The sequence below is a fragment of the Nicotiana tabacum genome, chromosome 11 (genome assembly GCF_000715075.1).
Source record: "Nicotiana tabacum cultivar K326 chromosome 11, ASM71507v2, whole genome shotgun sequence".
Lineage (NCBI taxonomy): Eukaryota > Viridiplantae > Streptophyta > Magnoliopsida > Solanales > Solanaceae > Nicotiana > Nicotiana tabacum.
In genome coordinates, this window is record NC_134090.1 from 5,502,685 (window position 1) to 5,523,563 (window position 20,879).

The window sequence follows — 20,879 nt, forward strand, 5'->3', positions numbered from 1 at the left end:
GTTTTCGCAATTCAAATTTCAAGCCATTGACCTGAAGCTCAGTTTTGGCAATTCAAACTTTATATCACTATATATCCTTAAGTTCGAAATGTAATTTTGTGATAAACCATAACAACATCAATTTTCTTTACCTTAATAAACTCAAACAAATTGGTAGAGGTGTGAAATCATACAAAATAATTCCGCACTTCGAAAAGATAAAAAGAACTTGCCAAACATATTTTGCTTAATAGTTACTTATAATTTCTTGTAATAAACTTATAATAATAATAATAATAATAATTTCTTGTTATAAACTTTATAATAATAATAATAATAATAATAATAATAAATTGTGACTATATTTTGAATTGCACAGTTAAAAGTGGCTACTTGGTGTCATTTCTACAGGGACCATTGCTGAATACTAAACAGTAACCTTATTGGGCCAATCTTGAAAGTACATACCAAGACCAGTCCAATTCACAGAGTGGGCTTTTGTAGTTAAGGCCCATAATATATTTATTCCTTAATGAAATTTCTTCTATTTCCACTTTCCACTTTCCATTTCTTCAATTCTTCACTTTCCACTTTGACCTCAAAATCCAAAGCTTTTTCACATCAATGGCGTTGGAATGGGTTGTTCTGGGCTACGCTGCCGGAGCAGAAGCAATCATGCTCCTTCTCCTTACAATCCCGGGTCTTGACCCGCTCCGACAAGGCCTAATCTCTGTGACCCGAAATCTCCTCAAGCCGTTCCTCTCAATTGTACCTTTTTGCCTCTTCCTCTTAATGGATATCTACTGGAAATACGAGACCCGACCCACTTGTGAATCGCCCGAATCTTGTTCCCCATCTGAACACTTACGTCATCAGAAATCAATTATGAAGTCTCAGCGTAACGCGCTTCTCATCGCGTGTGCTATAACCTTTTACTGGTTGTTGTATGCTGTTACTGGTCTCGTTGTGAAAGTTGAGCAGCTGAATAAGCGCGTGGAGAAGTTGAAGGCTTCGGATTGATCTGGTATGATTTGATGGATCGTGTTTTTGGGTCTTTTTAGTTTCGGATCGGATGTAAGATCCATTTTTTGTTGCTGCTGCTAAATATGGAGTATTTAGTGAATTGGGTATCATTTTTTCTGCTTTAGTTTAAGTTATCGTTGAATATTTATGTTGCTAAGCTTATTACATGTTATATTACTATGCTGATTTTTGATATTCTACTGTTTAAAGGTAGTGCCTTTTATTAAATTTTGGATTTGGTTATTATTATTATTGAGCATTGGAATGGTTCAATAAAATGAATATTGAGGATTCGTATAGTCAGACATCAATGATCACGGCGTAGTAATACTCATTGTTGTTAAGTGCTGTTTGATCGTATTGTTCTTGCTTCTGTAGAATTGATATGATTGGCAGAGTGTTGAATTGGAGTTTATCTTTAGTGGTTTGTTTTGCAACTCTTAGGTTAATTTTTAACTTGCAAAGTGCTAAAATTTTTGGCTTTTATGCTGGTTTGGGGGATTTATAATCTTTAGTATCTCAGTGTGGATAAATCGGGTGCTAACTGCTAAGCAATTAGTATGGACTTTCTGTGTTGGTTGCTGCATGTGTCTTCTTTGTACCGTTGTTTACATTGTTGGAAATTTAGTAGCTGCATGTATTGAAGAAGGGCATGTAGTGTTCTATCGTGTGCTGCTTACTCTTGGATTTTCTTTAACTGAAATTGGATTGCTAACTTGTAGTTTTAAGGATGAAATTCGTGAATTGGTGATTTGTCAAACTAATTGGCCTAACAGAATAAGTATGGGAAGCAATATAGGGAAGGAGAAAGTAGTGATGTATGTTTGCCTTACAATAATTTTGTAAGCTAATAGTGCACAAAGGACTTTTTGGTGTCCTTACACCTTTTACAGTGTCTTTTTGAGTGATCAGCGTTCGAGTTTTTCGTATGTCTAAATAAGTAAAATGTGGATAAAAAGAGTGTTCAGTGATAACATATTATGAACTCGCTATGCTAGCTGATGTGCGATCCTCTTAATTATTAACATTTTGAGTATTGATAGCTGCAAACATTTCCAATTTTTCTTGTACCTTGGTGGAGTTCTTGATTATGTGTCGTGCATTGTTAGAATTTAAGAGCCCAAGGTACTCTTGAATTGTCTATGAATGAACAATAAAATCGGCTATTGAATTCAGTGGTAGACCTAGTAGAGAATGTGAAAAATAAACAAGCAACCATTTCATGTTTCTACAGAGGAATATGAATATATGATAAGTTATAAGTAGTTAAGTACTCAAGAGAGGTTTAGGTATCGTTATAGCTTTACACTGTTTTTTTGAGAGATGAGTTGGTGAGTGGACTTTTACAACTGTTTTTCCAGTCTTTGCTATTACCTATCTGTCAACAGATTTGGCCAATCTCCATATTACAAGACCCTGTTCTTTTGCTATTTCAAGGATTCTTTGGAGACGCTTGATTTGGCACTTGAGCTTGCTATTAACTTAATGTACTGAGTTTCTGTTATTCTAGGAAAAAATTGTGCTGAAAGTGATTAAATTTTAACGTTATCTATCTTGTTTTCCCATGCATCTAACTGTTACTTGTGTTAGTCCTTTCGTTTTGTATTGTCAGTCACAGAAAATTTAGCGGCCTCCTTGGTTTCTATCGCCCTTTATGCCTTTTTTGGGTGAATGCTCTTTCCAAAGCCCAGCAATGACAATTTCCTGGCATTGCTGTTTCCTGAAGGTCCACTAGGAGTCTAGGTGTAGGCGGCCATTATTCAATTGTGAATCGCAGTCAGGTGTTTATACTTGTAATATTATGAGTTATTGCTGTTAAAGTCGGTCAGTTCAGTAATTCTTGTGGAGAAGTTGAAGCTTAGGACTTTGTAATTTATCTCATAGTTAGAGCCATTTTTTGGATCTTTAGTTTTTGGACCAGTAAGTGCTGTATTGGGTTTCTCTTGAGCAGCTGTTATTCTTGATTTCTTACTCTTTGGCATCCGTGTTTTTGGAGATTGACGTGGAAAACTGGTTAAGCGTCGGTTTAATCTGCTGATTTTTCGAATCAGGCTATTTATTAGCTAGTGCTTTGTTTATGGTTTGTCTGTTAATTGCTTCTTCTTGGTGCTGCATTCGTTAGTTGTTGATTCTAAACTAGAACATCGATATCTTAACCTCTGTGCTGAAAATGATGATAGCTTTGTGCATTGCACAAATCTTTCTTATTTTTTTATGGTTGTCCAATGTTGTTTGGTTTTAGAAATACAGTAACATATTGCTGCACTGGTTTAACTTACGTGTGTTGCTTACTCTTGAATTTTGTAAATGCAACTGGATTGTCAACATGTTCTATACTGAAGTTTCTAAATGGTTGAATAAATAATGAATTGTACAAACATTTACTTGTTCATGTTTCTATAGAAGGTTATATGTTTTGGGTGATTTTGGAGGGGAATTTCACTATTTGGATTGGGGTAAGTATTTTTGACTCGGATTTGGTTGTATTTCATCATTTCATCCTAAACTTGGCACTCATAAATTAGCATGTCATCTCTCATAAATGTGGTCGAATTCGGAAAGAAAAGCTTTTAGAAAACACCTAAAAAATCTGTCTAGCAACGTTAGTATATAATCCGTCAAGCTCGCGCCAGAAATTATTTACATTCGGTAGCGAAAAAAGTGTATAATTTTTATATATAACATACAAAATGTATATATATATTTATAAAATATATTTTTCGGCTATTAATTTGTTAGCGGGCTATATAGTGTCATTTTTCTTAGATTTATAGATGAGTTTTTCCGGGTATGGGTTTACAGATATAGCCGTGATAAAGGAAAAATTATTGTTTGGAATGGTAATTAAGCAAATTGTTGAAAACAACAAATAAATGAAAAGTAGTTTTAAGTCGAGTGGCTTATATTATGACCAGTTGATCCACATATATACTCGTCTGTGTGAGTTTCCCAAAATAATCGTGCATAATTTGATTCAAATTAACGTCTAAATTATAATCATGAATTGCTAGAGTAAAGACTTGTCTCTCGAATTTGAGCTACGGAAAAAGAAACAACCATATAGATATTCAATAATGAATAAAATAATTTAATTATGATGAATCTTTGAATATTACAGAATATATGTAATGTTTCGTATAAGTGAAGCAAATTAATTTGTAATTAAAGTGTAGTTAATTGATAGAACAAAACATACTAATATCATTTTTAACAAACATTAAAGAAAAATTAAAACTGGGGGGACCTACGTAGAATAAAAGCCAATGAAACTACTGTCTGCCTAACCAATGTAAATTAAATTAAAGAAAACAAAAGAATTTGGATTTACAGACAGAAAAATCAATTCCAATCAATATGAGAAGATGAATAGTAAATGCAACTAACATGTTGTTGATGCGTTATGTCGTTCCTTAAGTCTTTATAGTATCATTTTCTGTATCTCCTTTGGGGTTCGACTCATTTGGACTAGCATAGGAAAGTTCGATTTTACGATAAAATGATTCCCACCAAAAAAAATTTCATACTCAAAATTCGAAACTAAATCTCTAATTAATAATGAAGGAGTAATTATTATTCTAGGATTTACGTGATTTTAAGTCTTTATTATCGTTTGCTACCGTCCGAAGTAGTAAAGTTCCCACAGACAAGAGAGTTTATACCTGATCTAATTGGCCGAAATCTCCCTTTATCTTTTGACTTAATTACACTTTCCTCCCTCTTTCTCTAACATTTTCAAATTTCAGATTTTCTATTTGCATTGCGGCTGCATTGTTTTGTTTTATTGCAAAATGGCAAGAAATTATTTTCTTTTTCCTTTTCGATTTACTTGTCAGTTGTATCGCTTCACTTTGCTTGTCTTAATTTGACTCGACACAAGTTTAATAGATGGAGAAAACTTTTAAAATTTATGGTCTTAAATATATCATAATATTTGTGTAACGGTAAACCTTTTGAAATTTGAGGTCTTAAATAAACATAATATTTATTTATTATAAAAGCTTATCATTAAGAAATATAAGAATATATCATTCTTTTTGAATGGTTAAATAAAACAATAATATCAAATAAATTAGAACACAAGGAGTACTTGCTAAACGAAATGTGATAGACTTAAAATATATGAAGATAGAGAAGTTATTTCCAGGATTAACAATCACTTTTGAACCAATATGTTTAACTAATAACAGAACAAAAACATAGCAAAATAATTCCAATAAGCACCCAGCTACTAGGGATTAAAAAAGTTAGTTGCTTATTTATCTTTATAGTAGACAGAGGAGTTGCTTATTTATCTTTATAGTAGACAGAGGCGGAACAACCAGAATTTTAACGTGACGGGACATTATTATTCTGCTCAATCGGTGCCTTCTAAAGACTTTCAGTATTCAGGGTGCCAAGTTACTTATATAATCATTTTCAAAGTATACATACATATTTATAAGATTTCTGTCGAGGTTTGCATGGTTTGGTAATCCCTCAACGTGATACATAGGTCCCCTATAATTGTAATATGGCCAAATTTTCATGACATTTGTGATGACATAATATCTATTATAATAAAATTTGTGGATCATGACATTTGCCGTGACATAGTATCCATTATTAGGCCAAGGATTTCTTGCTATAAATAGAGGGGTTTCTCCTCATTTGCAAACACACCAATTCAAGAGCTTTTCACTCTTGTCTTTCTTTCTCTTCATTTATTTCATTATAGAGTATTTTGTAAGAGAGTGAGTGTTGGGAAACACTTGTGTGAACCATTTCTTTGGAGTGATCTTGTGAGGTTATTCTCTTGGGGTTTTGGGATTAATTAGAGTATTTACTCTAATTTTGTACTCTTGTTGGAATAGTAAAACTGTTCCTCTCCGCTTGTGGACGTAAGTCACCTTGACCGAACCACGTTAAATTTGTGTCTTCTTTATCTTTTTTAATTGCCTTTATTATCAACTTGCATTGTCTTTGTTATTGTCATTATAACGTTGTTTGGCTAAATTCTGCACTATCCGGTAACCCGATCCTAACAAATTGGTATCAGAGCCAGATCTAACCGGGTTAGTTTAAATAGCCAAAATGACTCTAACAAAGTCTTATGTTGAGAAATTTGACCGAAGTGCAAACTTCGGAATGTGGCAATTAAAGATGAAAGCTATCCTAATTCAGGATGGCTTAGATTTGGCACTGCAAGGAAAAGGGAAAATGTCGGATAAAATGACGGACGAGGAGTTTGCCGTCATAGACAAAAAGATAAAAGCATGTATTATTTTAAATCTTTCAAATGAGGTTTTGCGTGAAGTTGCAGCAGAAAGCTCAGCCAAAGGCATATGGAAAAAGCTTAAAATCCTATATATGAAAAGAACAGTAGAAAACAGGTTTTACCTAAAGCAAAAATTCTACACTTTTCGTATGGCTAAAGGTACCTCTATACTTACTCATCTTGATACTTTTGATTCTCTTCTTATTGATTTAAGTAACATAGATGTTGAAATCAAAGATGAGGATCAAGCTGTGTTATTGCTTGTTTCCTTACCCCGATCGTTTAAACATATAAGAGATACTATGCTTTATGGAAAGGATAATATCTCTTATAAAGATATCAAATCTATTTTGAAATCAAAAGAACAAATAGATAGAGATATTACTGGGAAAACTAGTGGGAACCAAGGGGAAGGCTTATTCATAAGAGGTAGATCCAATAAGAAGATTCAAGTAGTGAGAAACCTAAATCAAGGTCAAAATCCAGATACAGAAATGTCATGTGCAAATATTGTCATAAGAAAGGTCATATTATTTCTGAATGCTTTAAATTGAAAAACAAAGAAAAGCATACAGAAAAGAAAAATGAGCACAAAAATACTGACACTGCCGAAGCAAGTGTAGCTGCTGATGAGACTGAGGGAACTATTTTTTTAGCAACTAATAATAGTTTCAAATCTAACAATGAGTAGATTTTAGATTCAGGTTGTTCTTATCATATGTGTCACAATCGGTATTTGTTTACCACATATGAATCTATTGGGGGTGGAGTTGTCTTGATAGACAACAATGCTGCCTGCAAAGTTATTGAAAAAGGTACAGTCCGAATCAAAATGCACGATGGTGTGATGAGAACTCTCACCGATGTTAGACATGTTCCTGACTTGAAGAAAAATCTCATCTCTTTGGGAACTCTAGAATCTCTTGGGTGCAAGTACACAGGTGAAGGTGGAGCTCTAAAAATTTCTCATGGTGCTCTTGTGATCATGAAAGCACGCAGATCTGGAACGTTGTATACTCTTTTGGGATCTACTGTTACAAGTGCTGTTGCAGTTTCAATATCAGATAAATCAAATTCTGACATCACCAAATTATGGCATATGCGATTGGGGGCATATGAGTGAAAAAGGTCTTTCCATCCTCAGCAAAAGAGGTCTCTTATGTGGCCAAAGTACCGGAAATATAGAGTTCTGTGAACATTGTGTGTTCGGGAAGCAGAAAAGAGTTAGCTTCAAATCTCCCGCGATTCATAGAACAAAAGGTACTTTGGATTATATTAATTCAGATCTTTAGGGTCCTTCACGTACCCCATCAAAAGGTGGTGCCAGGTATATGTTAACTTTCATTGATGATTATTTAAGGAAAGTTTGGGTTTATTTCCTGAAAAATAAAAGTGATATTTTCTTAAATTTCAAACAATGAAAAGTTTTGATTGAGAAGCAAACAGGAAAACAGGTTAAGCGGCTTAAAACAGATAATGGCTTGGAATTTTGTAATGATGAATTCAACAAATTTTGCAAGAATGAAGGAATTGCTCGACATCGTACTGTGAGAATGACACCTCAGCAAAATGGTGTGGCAGAAAGGATGAATAGAACTCTTTTGGAAAGGGCTCGTTGCATGATTTCAAATGCTGGGTTGACAAATGCCTTTTGGGCAGAAGCTATCTCTACACCTTGTTATATTGTCAACCGAGCTCCTTCTCCACCTTTGAACTTTAAGACTCCAGAGGAAGTGTGGTCAGGTACTCCTGCTAATTATTCTGATTTAAAGATATTTGGTTGCCCTGCATATATGCATGTAAATGATGGAAAATTAGAGCCAAGGGCTAAAAAGTGCATTTTCCTTGGATATGCATCTGGGGTGAAAGGATACCGACTATGGTATCCTGATCCCATGGCACCGAAATTTATAATTAGCAGAGATGTAACATTTGATGAATCCTCTATGTTATATTCTAGAAAAGAGTCATCTAGTTCTTGTGATACAGATAAAGGAAAGTGTACACAGAACCAGGTCGAGATTGAGATTGGCATTCCTTCTTAGCCAAACTCATTAACTTTGTAGCAAAATACAGTTGAAAGTTGAAACTCCTGAAGTTGAGACAGAAGCTGAAATTCCTAAAGTTGAGACTCTTGAAGTTGAACCAGAAGAAGAGGAGTATTCTATAGCCAAACATAGACCAAGAAGAGAAGGTAAACAACCATTAAGGTTTGGAGATTATGTTGCATTTGCTTTTTCAGTTGCACAGGAAACTGAAGAAATTGAAGAACCATCAAAATATTCAGAAGCAGTTTCTGGTGCTGACTCAGCCAAATGGCTGATTGCAATAAATGAAGAAATTGAGTCTCTCCACAAGAATGGTGCTTGGTCTCTTGTGAAGCCGCCATCAGGAAAAAGAATTGTTGGTTGCAAATGGGTCTTCAAGAAAAAGGATGATATTCCAGGGGTTGAAGATGCGAGGTATAAGGTACGATTAGTTGCAAAGGGCTATAGTCAGGTACACCGAGTTGATTTTAATAATATTTTCTCACCTGTTGTTAAACATAGCTCTATTCGTGTCTTACTTGCCTTCGTTGCCATATATGATTTGGAATTAGAACAACTTGATGTTAAGACAACTTTCTTACATAGCGAACTTGAGGAACAAATATACATGCATCAACCCGAATGATTTGAAGTTGAAGGAAAAGAAGATCATGTTTGCTTGTTGAAGAAATTCTTGTACGGATTAAAGCAGTCTCCAAGACAATAATATAAAAGGTTTGATTCCTTTATATTGGGTCATGGTTATTCGAGAAGCATGTATGATAGTTGTGTTTACTTTCGGAAGTTAAATGATGGTTCATTTGTGTACCTATTATTATATGTTGATGACATGCTCATTCTTGCTAAGGATTTAACAGAAATTCACAATTTGAAAAGTCAACTGAAAAGTAAATTTGAGATGAAAGATTTGGGAGCAGCTAAGAAAATTCTTGGCATGGAGATCAAAAGAGATCGAAAAGCCAACAGGCTATTTCTGACCCAGAAGAAGTACTTGGAGAAAGTCTTGGAGAGGTTTGGCATGAAAGATGCTAAACCAGTTAGTACCCCTCTTGATGCTCATTTTAAGTTATCAGCTGCTCAGTCCCCGCAGTCAGAGGAAGAAGAGAGGTACATGGCACAAGTTCCTTATTCCAGTGCAGTCGGCAGTATTATGTATGCAATGGTTTGTACACGTCCAGACATTTTCCAAGCAGTGAGCGTGGTAAGACGGTATATGACTTGCCCTGGTAAAGCACATTGGCATGCTGTGAAATGGATTCTCAGATACTTATGAGGTACTTCAAACACATGTTTGGAGTTTGGGAGAAATACTAACACTTTGGTTGGTTTTGTAGACTCAGATTATACAGGTGATCTTGACAAAAGAAGATTACTGACAGGCTATGTATTTTGCATCGGTGGTTGCGCTATTAGTTGGAAAGCTATATTACAACATGTAGTAGCTTTATCTACTACCGAAGCAGAATATATGACAGTGACCGAGGCGATCAAAGAAGCTTTATGGTTGAAGGGTCTATTTGCGGAACTCAGTTTAGACCAAGGTGGTATTACCATTTTCTATGATAGTCAAAGTGCCATTCACTTGACTAAAGATCAAATGTATCATGAGAGGACGAAGCACATTGATATAAAGTATCATTTCATCCGAAAAACCATTGCTGAAGGAAAAGTCTCTGTTCAGAAGATCAACACTAGAGACAATCCTGCTCACATCTTCACAAAACCTCTTCCAGTATCCAAGTTCAAGCTTTGCCTGAACTTGATTGGCATTTACGAAGAATGATTTTGCCCGTTGGGATTTATGCGGAGAAGGTGGAGCAAATTTACTATATATAAGCCGAAATTAGGCTAAGGTGGAGATTTGTAATATGGCCAAATTTTCATGACATTTGCCATGACATAATATCCATTATAACAAAATTTGTGGATCATGACATTTGTCATGACATAATATCCATTATTAGGCCAAGAATTTCTTACTATAAATAGAGGAGTTTTCCTCATTTGCAAACACACCAATTCAAGAACTTTTCACTCTTGTCTTTCTTTCTCTTCCTTTATTTCATTATAGAGTATTTTGTAAGAGAGTGAGTGTTGGGAAACACTTATGTGAACCCTTTCTTTGGAGTGAGCTTGTGATGTTATTCTCTTGGGGTATTTGGGATTAATTAGAGTATTTACTCTAATTTTGCACTCTCTTTTGTACTCTTATTGGTATAGTAAAATTGCTCCTCTCCGCTTGTGGACGTAAGTCACCTTGACTGAACCACGTTAAATTTGTGTCTTCTTTATTTTTTTTAATTACCGTTATTATCAACTTGCATTGTCTTTATTATTGTCATTATAACGTTGTTTGGCTAAATTCCGCACTACCCGATAACCCGATCCTAACAATGATATTTGATGGAATCTAAGAAATCTTTTTGATTTGGTTATAGACTTGCATGTCATTGTAGGAATAAATGTGAAATTCAGAGAATCTCCAATTTTGGAGTAAACATAATTTTGCTTTAGAAAACAAATCGCTTATCAAAATTGGACGTGACTGAATAGAAGAGATGAACAATAGAGAATTTATATAGTTATAAATCTAACTAATTGAGAATTATACAGTCGATTCTAACTAATTCGAGGTTGAAACGCGTTGATAATTATGGTATAACAATTGACAAGCAATCTGAACCAAGTTTGGGTGGGTTAAGCACTTCTTGGCTTATTTCAGAGTTTGGTTAGCATTAAAAAAGAAACTCACAAATTAGTGTTTTTTAGCCGAAACAATTCAAAAGTCATAAGTCTTCTCCGTGATCTAGTGCCATTATTTTTGGTTTTTCATCCGGTATCTAGTACCTGCATTAGGGTCGACTATATCCGAATTTTAGTCGAGAAGTCCCCCATTGAGGGGTAAAACGCTCACTAATAATGCGACTCTATAACATGGCTCGATCCTGAACCTCTTATTAAGGATGAAGCAATATTTATCACTCCACCATAACACCACGTGGTTCTTTATCTAGTGCCATTAACCCCTGCTGCAGTCTTGAAATGACATCTTTTATTGTCACATTTTCTTACTTATTATATTTGAGTAACTTTTACATTACAAGATACAACTCAAAGTAAGATGTAGATAGATAGGGAAATTCCAACCATAATCTTACCTTATGATAAGGATCAAACTTGCCATGATATTTCTTCTTTGTTTCGTAACAAGGGTTACGTTTAAAATACCAAGTTGCCAACTATCAATTAATATGTAAACTATTGAAGAAATTTAGAAGTGGTCTTAGCTAGGACAAAAATCACGAATATTTCTGGAAAAATGATACTGTATCGCCGCTGTAAAAATAATAGCCGAAAAATGTATAAAATTTATATATTTTTTGTATATATATACATTATGTATGTTATATACAAACAAAAATTCTACAATTTTATAAATTTTTTCTGCTACCAAATGTAAATAGTTTATGACGCGAGTTAAAAGTAATAATACTATTAGGTTCAAAACTTTTTGCTTCTTTTAATGTTAGAGGGGGAGATAGAAAAAAAGGAATTTATTGGTATTAAAACCAGTAATTAAACATAAGCTAATTCAAAATTTTAAGTCAGAAGTTTACATGTCAGTGCACTCACTATTTTCTCAAATTGCAGCCACTTGCTAATATCACGTACAATGGCAAGGTCACAATAAAGTAAAATTGGTATAAATACTTTTTTTATATTATATAAAGGGAGGAATATTAGATTAAGTCGCATGTTCAAATTTTTTGAATCTCATTATTAAATTTTTGGTTTATAAATCCGTTCTAAAACTTACGTGATACATAATGAAATAGCAATAACTAGGCAAAAATCAATAACATTCTAACTTAATTTTAGCTTTTTTCTATATACAATTCATAAACTGAATATTTTAGAATTTTTAATAGTTTAATTATTGTATTTTAATCATGGTATAATGGATACACGAACCTTCCATAATTTCATCTGAGAACAGCTAAGATATCTTCTAAAGTGCGAATCTAATCTCAAGTTGTTCTTTAAGAAGCTGTCAATTCTCTGGCTTTGGTTGGTCAATTAATCTACCTTTTTTTAAATAATTTTTTAATACAATTTGTTCAAGTTAAAAATTCAATTTACATTCAGGAAAAAAATAATGATTTTTGAAGACGGTGGCAAGAATACTGATTATACATGAATTTGTACTTTTGATTATCCAACCTGGATTTATTGGAGTAAATCACAATTTATCCTATTTTATTTGTTTTTCCACGTCAACCATTTTTTTCTTTTCCTTTTCTTCCGAAGGTAGTTTTGTTTCTTTCCTAGATACACTGTCATTTTTCGTTAACCAAATGTTATAGTGAAATTGGCAGGACTCCTCCGCTCTTAATAAGAAGTTTCATATTCGAATTTTATGAATAACTTTTTTATGATAAGGAGCACTTCCATCTTTAATGAGCCTTATGCAACACGAGTCCGGATTAATCAAGATGCCAAGTTAAAAATTCAATTTTCACTCAGGAAAAAATTAATGATTTTTGAAGATGGTGGCAAGAATACTGATTATACATGAATTTGTATTTTTGATTATCCAATATAGGGGTGTTCGTCGGTTAGTACGGTACGGTATTTAGACATTTCGGTTCGATATTTTCGGTATTCGGTTTCGTAAAATGCTATACCAATACCGTCCTAATTAAATTCGGTATGGTTAGGTTTTTCTCCTTTCGGTTTCGGTAACTTCGGTTTATTCGGTTTGAATACTAACTAGTGCATAGAGTCATAGACGGTAATATTCTTAATTAAAGTACTCAAAAATATAAAACTAAAAACGTTTGTTGACAAAAGTTTTGTCCAAAACTAGCAAATATCAACCGAGAGAGAGAAAACTTAGAGAAATATCTTGTTACTTGCTTAGAGTTAATTGATTAACTTAGAGAATAAAGTAAAGTAAAAGTTTAGATTTCTTATATTTATATTATAATTAATAAAATGTGTATTGTGTAATATAATATATATTTCGGTACGGTATCGGTATTTCGGTATTTCATCTTAAAATACCATACCTAAATTTTTATTTTTTTTAAACTTAAACCAAATACCATACCGAATACCAAAGTTTTCGGTTTCGGTACGGTAATTCGATATTTACCAAATTATGCACGGCCCTAATCCAACCTGGATTTATCGGAGTAAATCACAATATATCGTATTTTATTTGTTTTGCCAAGTCAACCTTTTTTTCTTTTTCTTTTCTTCCGAAGGTAGGTTGGAAGTTTGGAGACAGACCTTGGAGTCTAAAGGTTTCAAACTGAGTAGAACCAAGACAGATTACTTGGAGTGCAAGTTCAGTGACGGGACCCATGATGCAAACGTAGAGGTTAAGCTTGATGCTCAAGTTATCCCCAAGAGAGCGAGTTTTAAGTATCTCGAGTCTATTATCCAGGGTAACGGGAAGATTGACGAAGATGTCGCGCATCACATCGGAGCGGGATGGATGAAGTGGAGGCTCGCTTTCGGTATTTTGTGTGATAGGAAGGTGACGTTAAGACTTAAGGGTAAGTTTTATCGAGTGGTGGTTCGACCGGCTAATCTATATGGGGCTGAGTGCTGGCCAGTCAAGAACTCCCACGTATAGAAGATGAGAGTAACAGAGATGAGGATGCTGAGATGGATGTGTGGGTGTACCAAGAGAGATAGGATTAAGAATGAAGCTATCTGGGACAAAGTGGGAGTAGCCTCCGTGGAGGACAAGATACGAGTCGAGGCAGAGATGGTTCAGACATGTTAAGAGAAGAAGCATTGATGCTCCTGTTAGGAGGTGTGAGAAGTTGGCCTTTAAGAGTTTGAAAAGAGGTCGAGGTAGGTCTAAGATGTACTGGGTAGAGGTGATTAGGCAAGACATGGCGCTGCTTCAGCTCACTGAGGACATGACCCTTGATAGGAGAGTGTGGAGGTCGAGGATTATGGTAGAAGGTTAGTAGGTAGTTTATAGTTGTTCACCGATAGTCTTAGTAGCATGCATGTCCCTTCATATTCTTAGATTTTTATTACGTTATGTGGTTTTGTTCGCCTCAGATATTGTATTTCCTGTTGCTATTATTTGGTACTATTTATCCTTTATCTCTCCCTTTTTCTTTTCTCTTCAATCTTTCTTCCTTTCTTGCTTTCCTCTTCTTCTTCTTCTTCTTGCCCTTCCTGAGCCAAGGATCTATTGGAAACAGCCTCTCTACCTACATTAGGTAATGGTAAGGTCTGCGTACAGACTACTCTCCCCAAACCTCATCTGTTGGGATCAAACTGGGTTTGTTGTTGTTGTTGTTGTTGTTGTTGTTGTTTTCTTTTGAAGGTAGATTTGTTCTTTTCTCCTTAAGATAGATACATTGTCTTTTCGTACCAAAGGTTTTGGTGGAATAGATACAATTTCTCCGCCCTTAATCAGAGGTCTCGGGGTCGAGCTTTAGGAATATTTATTTTTTATAAAGAGCAATTACTTCTTTAATGGGCCTTATACAGCACAGTTCGGATTAATCGGGATGTTAATAAAGATACCAGACACCGAACAGAAATCAAAAGAAAAACATAAGATATATTACCACGATTTAAAATTTAGTAATACGAATTAACAATGTAAACAAAGTCAACAATTTACGTAAGTTTAAAGGGAGGAAATAATGACATTTGTCTGATCTCAGTGTTCCGTTGATTGAATTCTATTGAAGTTTCTGTCCAACGGTCGGACAGAAAAATTAAGAAGCAATTAATCTGTTTATAAGATTCTCAAGAAATTAAAGAGATCTCGTCAAACTCCAAATGTTTATACTTTATATTATATTATTTAGAAAGAGAAAAAAATAAGCCCTCCTTGAGAAACGTTCTTATTTAATAATGGTAAAGTAAGTTTTAGTTTTGTTATTTATTGTGGAGCAGTTATATTTTAACTTAATAATTTATCATAATTTTAGTTAACTGCGTGTGTTGGAACCCATAAATGCAACATCATATAAATAGGGAATAAGCTTATTCAAATTTGCAATATACACCAAACCACATTAGATTTTTGTGTTAAGTGTTAAATCAACGTGAGAATATTACTTAATCATAATGATATAATAAAAATGTCTTTAAGAAGCACAATGTCAGGTTTTAATTAGTTTGATGTAAATATTATATGTAGGTTAGTTTTTTCTATTACTGTGATGTCCAAGTAAATTTGTGCGTACATCAACTAATTTTACGGGCGAAAAAGTCTTTTGGCAAGTGAGATGAATAAGGCATTGGCGATTTTTCCACTCTTTTAATTTATGATTTATATGATTACAAAAACATAAAGTAACATTTTTGACTTTTTATTTGGTTGGAAAATGTTTCCGTTTAAAAGCTTATAATATTTCCAAACTTTGGATGACAGTTGTAGAGATACGTTGTGCATGTTATCTTTATTGCCTTTCCAGTGAGACAAAAGGAATTAATAATATATATCTTTTTCGTATATGGTATTTAGTACCAGCTTTGAATCTCGAGTAATCTGAATTCATGTGGTATAAGACCTATTAAAAAAGAAGCGGTTCATTCATACTATGATCTTTTCAAATACGAAAAATGGCCAAAAATGTCCTAACGTAATAGAATTGACTCAAAAATGCTGTACATCTACCTATTTATTTAAATTTTTCCTTAATGTTATTTTTAAGTTTAAAAATACCTCTCTTTTAACGAAAAAATAACATGATATTGATAAACATTTTAAGTGAACATGTGACATTTATTTAGTGGTCCACATGAATTTTTTAACCCAACCCAAAAGATCCGACCTATCCATTCTAATAATCCGATCTTTTTAAGATAACCAAAACCACACCGTGTGATTTTTTTTCTCTCTCCTTCCCCCCTCTTGTTGAGATTTAACACTCTAATCTTATTTTCTCTTGCAAGAAACCAGTTGATAATTTTGCTCTTGAATCTGCAATAATCTTTTTCCCAGTGTGGAGATATAAAAGCTAGTGTAATGAGAAACATAAGTAAGCAGTTTTTACTTTCTCCTTTTGCAATAATCCATGGAATTTTTCACATACATTATAGAAACATCATTTCTTGGCTGCAACAATGAGCAGATGAACTTGACAGTCATTTTGTTTTCGCCCGATGACATAGGCAAAAGCTTCGGTATTCCGACCCAGTATCTCTTGTTTCAAGGGTTCTTATTTTCCTCCTCTTTCCTCCTTCCTTAATTTTTCATCAACATAATAGAACCAGCCATACATTAAACATAATTTAACCAATACAACAACTGTCACAATTAAGCAACATTAATATTAGAACTAATAAATGCACATCCAAATAGTTGAAGTATTATTACTCGGCGTATGATAGAGTGCTAATGCTATTGTGCGCCACCTTCACCGAAAAATGCCGCGAGGTCGACCTCGGAGACATGCAATCAGTATGGAATTGAAGGAGTTATCATCGAAGGGTTCAATCACGAAGTCAGTAGAGAAATTAGATAAGGCAATTACGGTTATAGCTAAGGAAAAACCGATGGAACAATGGCCAGCCCTAACAAAAGGGCTTAAGACCCCGCCGATAATAGCTGGAAGTTCAAATTCAGTACAATATGTGCAGAGAAAGAGTACAACTGTCATAATTGAAGAACCTAAACAGGCAGGAGGTGACAGGAGAACGGGAGAGCTTGGAGCTAAGAGGAAATTGGAGCTACCTTCTCAGCCAATTGCAGCGACAAAAAGGAAGAATCTATTTGCTGAGAACAAGATGGCTACTAGAGGTATGAATCTACATTACATAGCTCCTACGATTAAGAATGGAGTTAAAGTGGCCAAATTAGACAAAGAGGTGGTTGAGAGAGCTACTGAGCGATGAAAAATGGTTGTAATAGTGTATGTAGTGGGTGAAACGCCTACTATAGCTGCATTTGAAAGATTTGTCACATTCCAATGGAATTTTATTGCTAAACCCTCAATATACCTTCATAATGATGGGTATTTTGTGGTAAAATTTGTTACTATGGAGGATAAAGATGTTGTGTTGTATTCTGGACCTTATACGATGAATAGCAAACCAGTTGTGGTTAAAATGTGGAATGTTGCTTTTGATTTTTCAAATGAAGTACTGAAGACCATCCCACTATGGATTCAACTTCCTAAGGTGCCACTGAATTGCTGGGAGTATGACTCGCTAAGTAGAATTGGTAGTACATTGGGTGTTCATATATATGCTGATGCTTGCACCACTAAGGTTGAACGTATATCATATGCCAGAATTTTGGTTGAGATGGATGTTACTAGACCTCTCCCAAGACAGATCATGGTGGAAGATCCAAACGGAAGGGAATTCAAATAGGAAGTTTGGTATGATTGGATGCCTATGTATTGTAATAAATGCTTGCAACTAGGGCATGTGTGCCAGGAACCACAGAAAGAAGCTCTGCCAAAATAAATAAAAGGGAAAAATAAGAAGCCTCAACAATTCTGGAGGAGAATAGGGCATGCAGAAGGGGGTACACAAAGGTATCAGGGCATACAAAAGGATGTTATTCCACAAACTCAAGTACAAGATGAGAAGCAGAAGGGAATTGAAAATGTACAGCCACAGAACTCTTCACAAAGTCCAGCAATGAATGTAGATGATGAAGGTTGGAAAACTGTTAAGAACAAGTCTGTGTCAAAGGACACAAGAAATGTGGAAAAGAACATAGGGGTGAGCACATCCAATGGTTTCAATACCCTTGATCCATCAAGTTCTCAGGTTCCTGCACAAGTAAGCTTGGGGCCTAGCAGCATGAATAGGTGGGAATTGATGCAGGAGACAGATGATCCTTTTATACCAAGATGAATATAGTATCATGGAATGTGAGAGGCTTGAATAAAGTCTATAAACAAAGAGAAATTAAGCAGTATCTTAGAGACAATAAAGTAGTGTTGATAGCAATAATTGAGCACAACGTAAAACAACCTATGGCAGAGAAAACTATCCAAAAAATCTCTAGGAATTGGAAGTGGACAGATAATTATGTGGCTAGTAACAGAGGGAGAATATGGATCTTGTGGGATCCTGGAGTACTAGATTTTGTCATTCATAGTTATTCTGAGCAGCTAATCACTGGGAAGATTATCATACACCAAAGTCATAAAGAATTCTGGATGACAACAATATATGGTTTGCATACCATTGAACATAAAAAGGCCATGTGGGAAGAGTTGGAATAGCTGCATAATGAGCTACAGGGACCTTGGATTGCTATGGGAGACTATAATGCCATTCAAAGTTTTGAAGATAGGTATAATGGTAACCCTGTTATGGTGGTAGAAACTAGAGAATTCTCTGATTTCCTAGAGAACACAGGAATGACAGAACTTAAAACACTTGGCAAAGAATTTACGTGGACAAACAATCATGTATATAGCAGAATAGATAGAGCTTTAGTTAATGCTAGATGGATGATGAATATGACACAGTTAGAGGTGGTACTGCAAGATCCTCTCTTCTCTGATCATACCCCTATTTGTATTTACTTTGAACATGATCACCAACCTATGCCTAAACTATTCAAGTTCTTCAATAACCAAGCTGAGCATAAGGAGTTTCAAAGGCTAGTCAAAGATACCTAGGAAGTTAGCATGCTGAGGCCTGCTATGCAAAGAATTTGGATGAAGTTAAAGAGGCTGAAAAAAGGATTGAAACAGTTAATTGTTGAGGAGTATAGTAGAATTCCTGAAAAGATCCAAGCTATTCGAGAGAAACTACAACAAGTACAATTGGAAATGAGAATCCCTAATCATTCAGATGGATTGAAGAACAATGAAAAAGATCTGAAAGAGAAGCTGGAGAAGTGGATTATGGTAGAGGAAAGTATTCTCAAGCAGAAGTCTAGAATCCAGTGGCTAAAGCTGGGTGACTCAAATTCTGCTTTCTTTCATGCTAGCATCAAGAATAGAAATGCCCAAAAGAAAATCACTAAGTTGCTCACTCAGACAGGGATGCATACCCAAAATCAAGAGGAGGTGCAACAGGAAATCATTCAATTCTACAAACAGCTTCTAGGATCAGTAGTAGTGGAAATTTCAGCTATTGAACCTGAAGTAATGAAGAGGGGGAATGTGTTGATAAGAGATTAGCAATTGAAGCTAATAGCTCCTGTGACTAAGGAACATATCTACCAGGCTCTACAAAGTATATAAGATTCCAAATCCCCAAGGTGTGATGGATATAATGCTGTATTTTTTAAGAAGTTATGGGGAATCATAGGAGATGAAGTAGTTGAGGCAGTACAAGAGTTTTTCAGAACAACTGAGGTTTACAAACCAATTAATTTCACCACAGTGACTTTGAAACCAAAAGTGCAGAATCCATCAAGAATAGCTGAGTTCACACCAATATCCTGCTGCACCACCATATATAAGATTATTTCCAAACTCATTACTAGCAGACTACAAGAGGTAATAGATTATCTGGTAGATGATAGTCCGTCTGCATTTGTTCCTGAAAGGGTAATATCAGATAATATTATACTAAGTCATGAACTAGTTAAAGGGTATAACATGAAGTCTATCTCTCCAAGATGCTGTATGAAGATTCATATGAGGAAGGCATATGATTCTGTGGAGTGGTACTTTCTAGAACATATTCTAATTCAACTGAATTTCCCAGAGATCTTCATTCAATGGGTCATGAAATGTGTCACTACAGTCTCCTATTCCATTCTCATTAATGGGAATCCTATGAAGCCATTCCCAATAAAGAAAGGACTCAGACAGGGAGATCCTATATCCCATTTCCTATTTGTACTAGCCATGGAATATTTCACAAGAGTTCTAAAGGGGCTAAAGGAGAATAAGGAGTTTAAATTCCATCCAAAGTGTGCAAAGTTGAACATAGTACAACTTGGTTTTGCAGATGACCTTCTGCTGTTTTGTAGAGGTGATATGGCTTATGTGAAAGCTTTGTATGCTTGTTTTCAGATGTTCTCAAGAGTGTCAAGACTGGAGGTAAATATGGAGAAAAGTAGTATTTACTTTGGTGGAGTTAATAAGCAATTGCAGCTTGACATACTTGACCACCTTGGTTTCTTAAAAGGAGAACTTCCTATAAGATACTTAGGGGTACCTCTTAGCACAAAAAGACTGTCATTGTCTCAATGTAAGCCCCTAATTGATAAGATAATAGGCAGGGTCATAACCTGGACATCAAAGCTACTGTCTTATGCAGGGAGACTTCAGCTAATCAAGAGTGTTCTCTTTTCCATCCAAACATTCTGGTCTCAAATATTTACCCTACCAAATAAGTTGATTCAATTGGTCGAAAGTGTATGCAAAAGATTCTTATAGACAAGAGGAGTAGATAATTCAAAAAGGGTACTAAGTGCGTGGGATGAAATCTGTATTCCAAAAGTTGCAGGGGGACTAAATATCATGGATATTCAAGCTTGGAACAAGGCTGCTATATGCAAACTACTGTGGAATGTTTGTACCAAAAAGGATAAACTATGGGCGAAATGGATACATTGCTACTATGGGAGAAGAACCACACTGTGGATGAGTCAACCTAAGCAAGCATCT

General features: G+C 34.9%; 2 protein-coding genes across 2 annotated transcripts; both read left to right on the plus strand.

The window, feature by feature from the left end:
- Window positions 1-603: 603 nt before the first annotated feature.
- On the plus strand, window positions 604-999 carry LOC107797987 (uncharacterized). Its single transcript, XM_016620910.2, has one exon. It carries the CDS (start codon window positions 604-606, stop codon window positions 997-999), a length of 396 nt encoding a protein of 131 aa, XP_016476396.1.
- A 16,188-nt stretch (window positions 1,000-17,187) lies between these two features.
- On the plus strand, window positions 17,188-17,664 carry LOC142165721 (uncharacterized). The gene has a single exon (XM_075224082.1). The coding sequence runs from the start codon at window positions 17,188-17,190 to the stop codon at window positions 17,662-17,664; it is 477 nt and encodes a 158-aa protein (XP_075080183.1).
- Window positions 17,665-20,879: the final 3,215 nt, after the last annotated feature.

What these genes read in the sequence shown, in the direction of transcription:
- LOC107797987 (XM_016620910.2), top strand. Translation starts at nt 604, where the DNA reads ATGGCGTTGGAATGGGTTGTTCTGGGCTACGCTGCCGGAGCAGAAGCA.
- LOC142165721 (XM_075224082.1), top strand. Translation starts at nt 17,188, where the DNA reads ATGGTTGTAATAGTGTATGTAGTGGGTGAAACGCCTACTATAGCTGCA.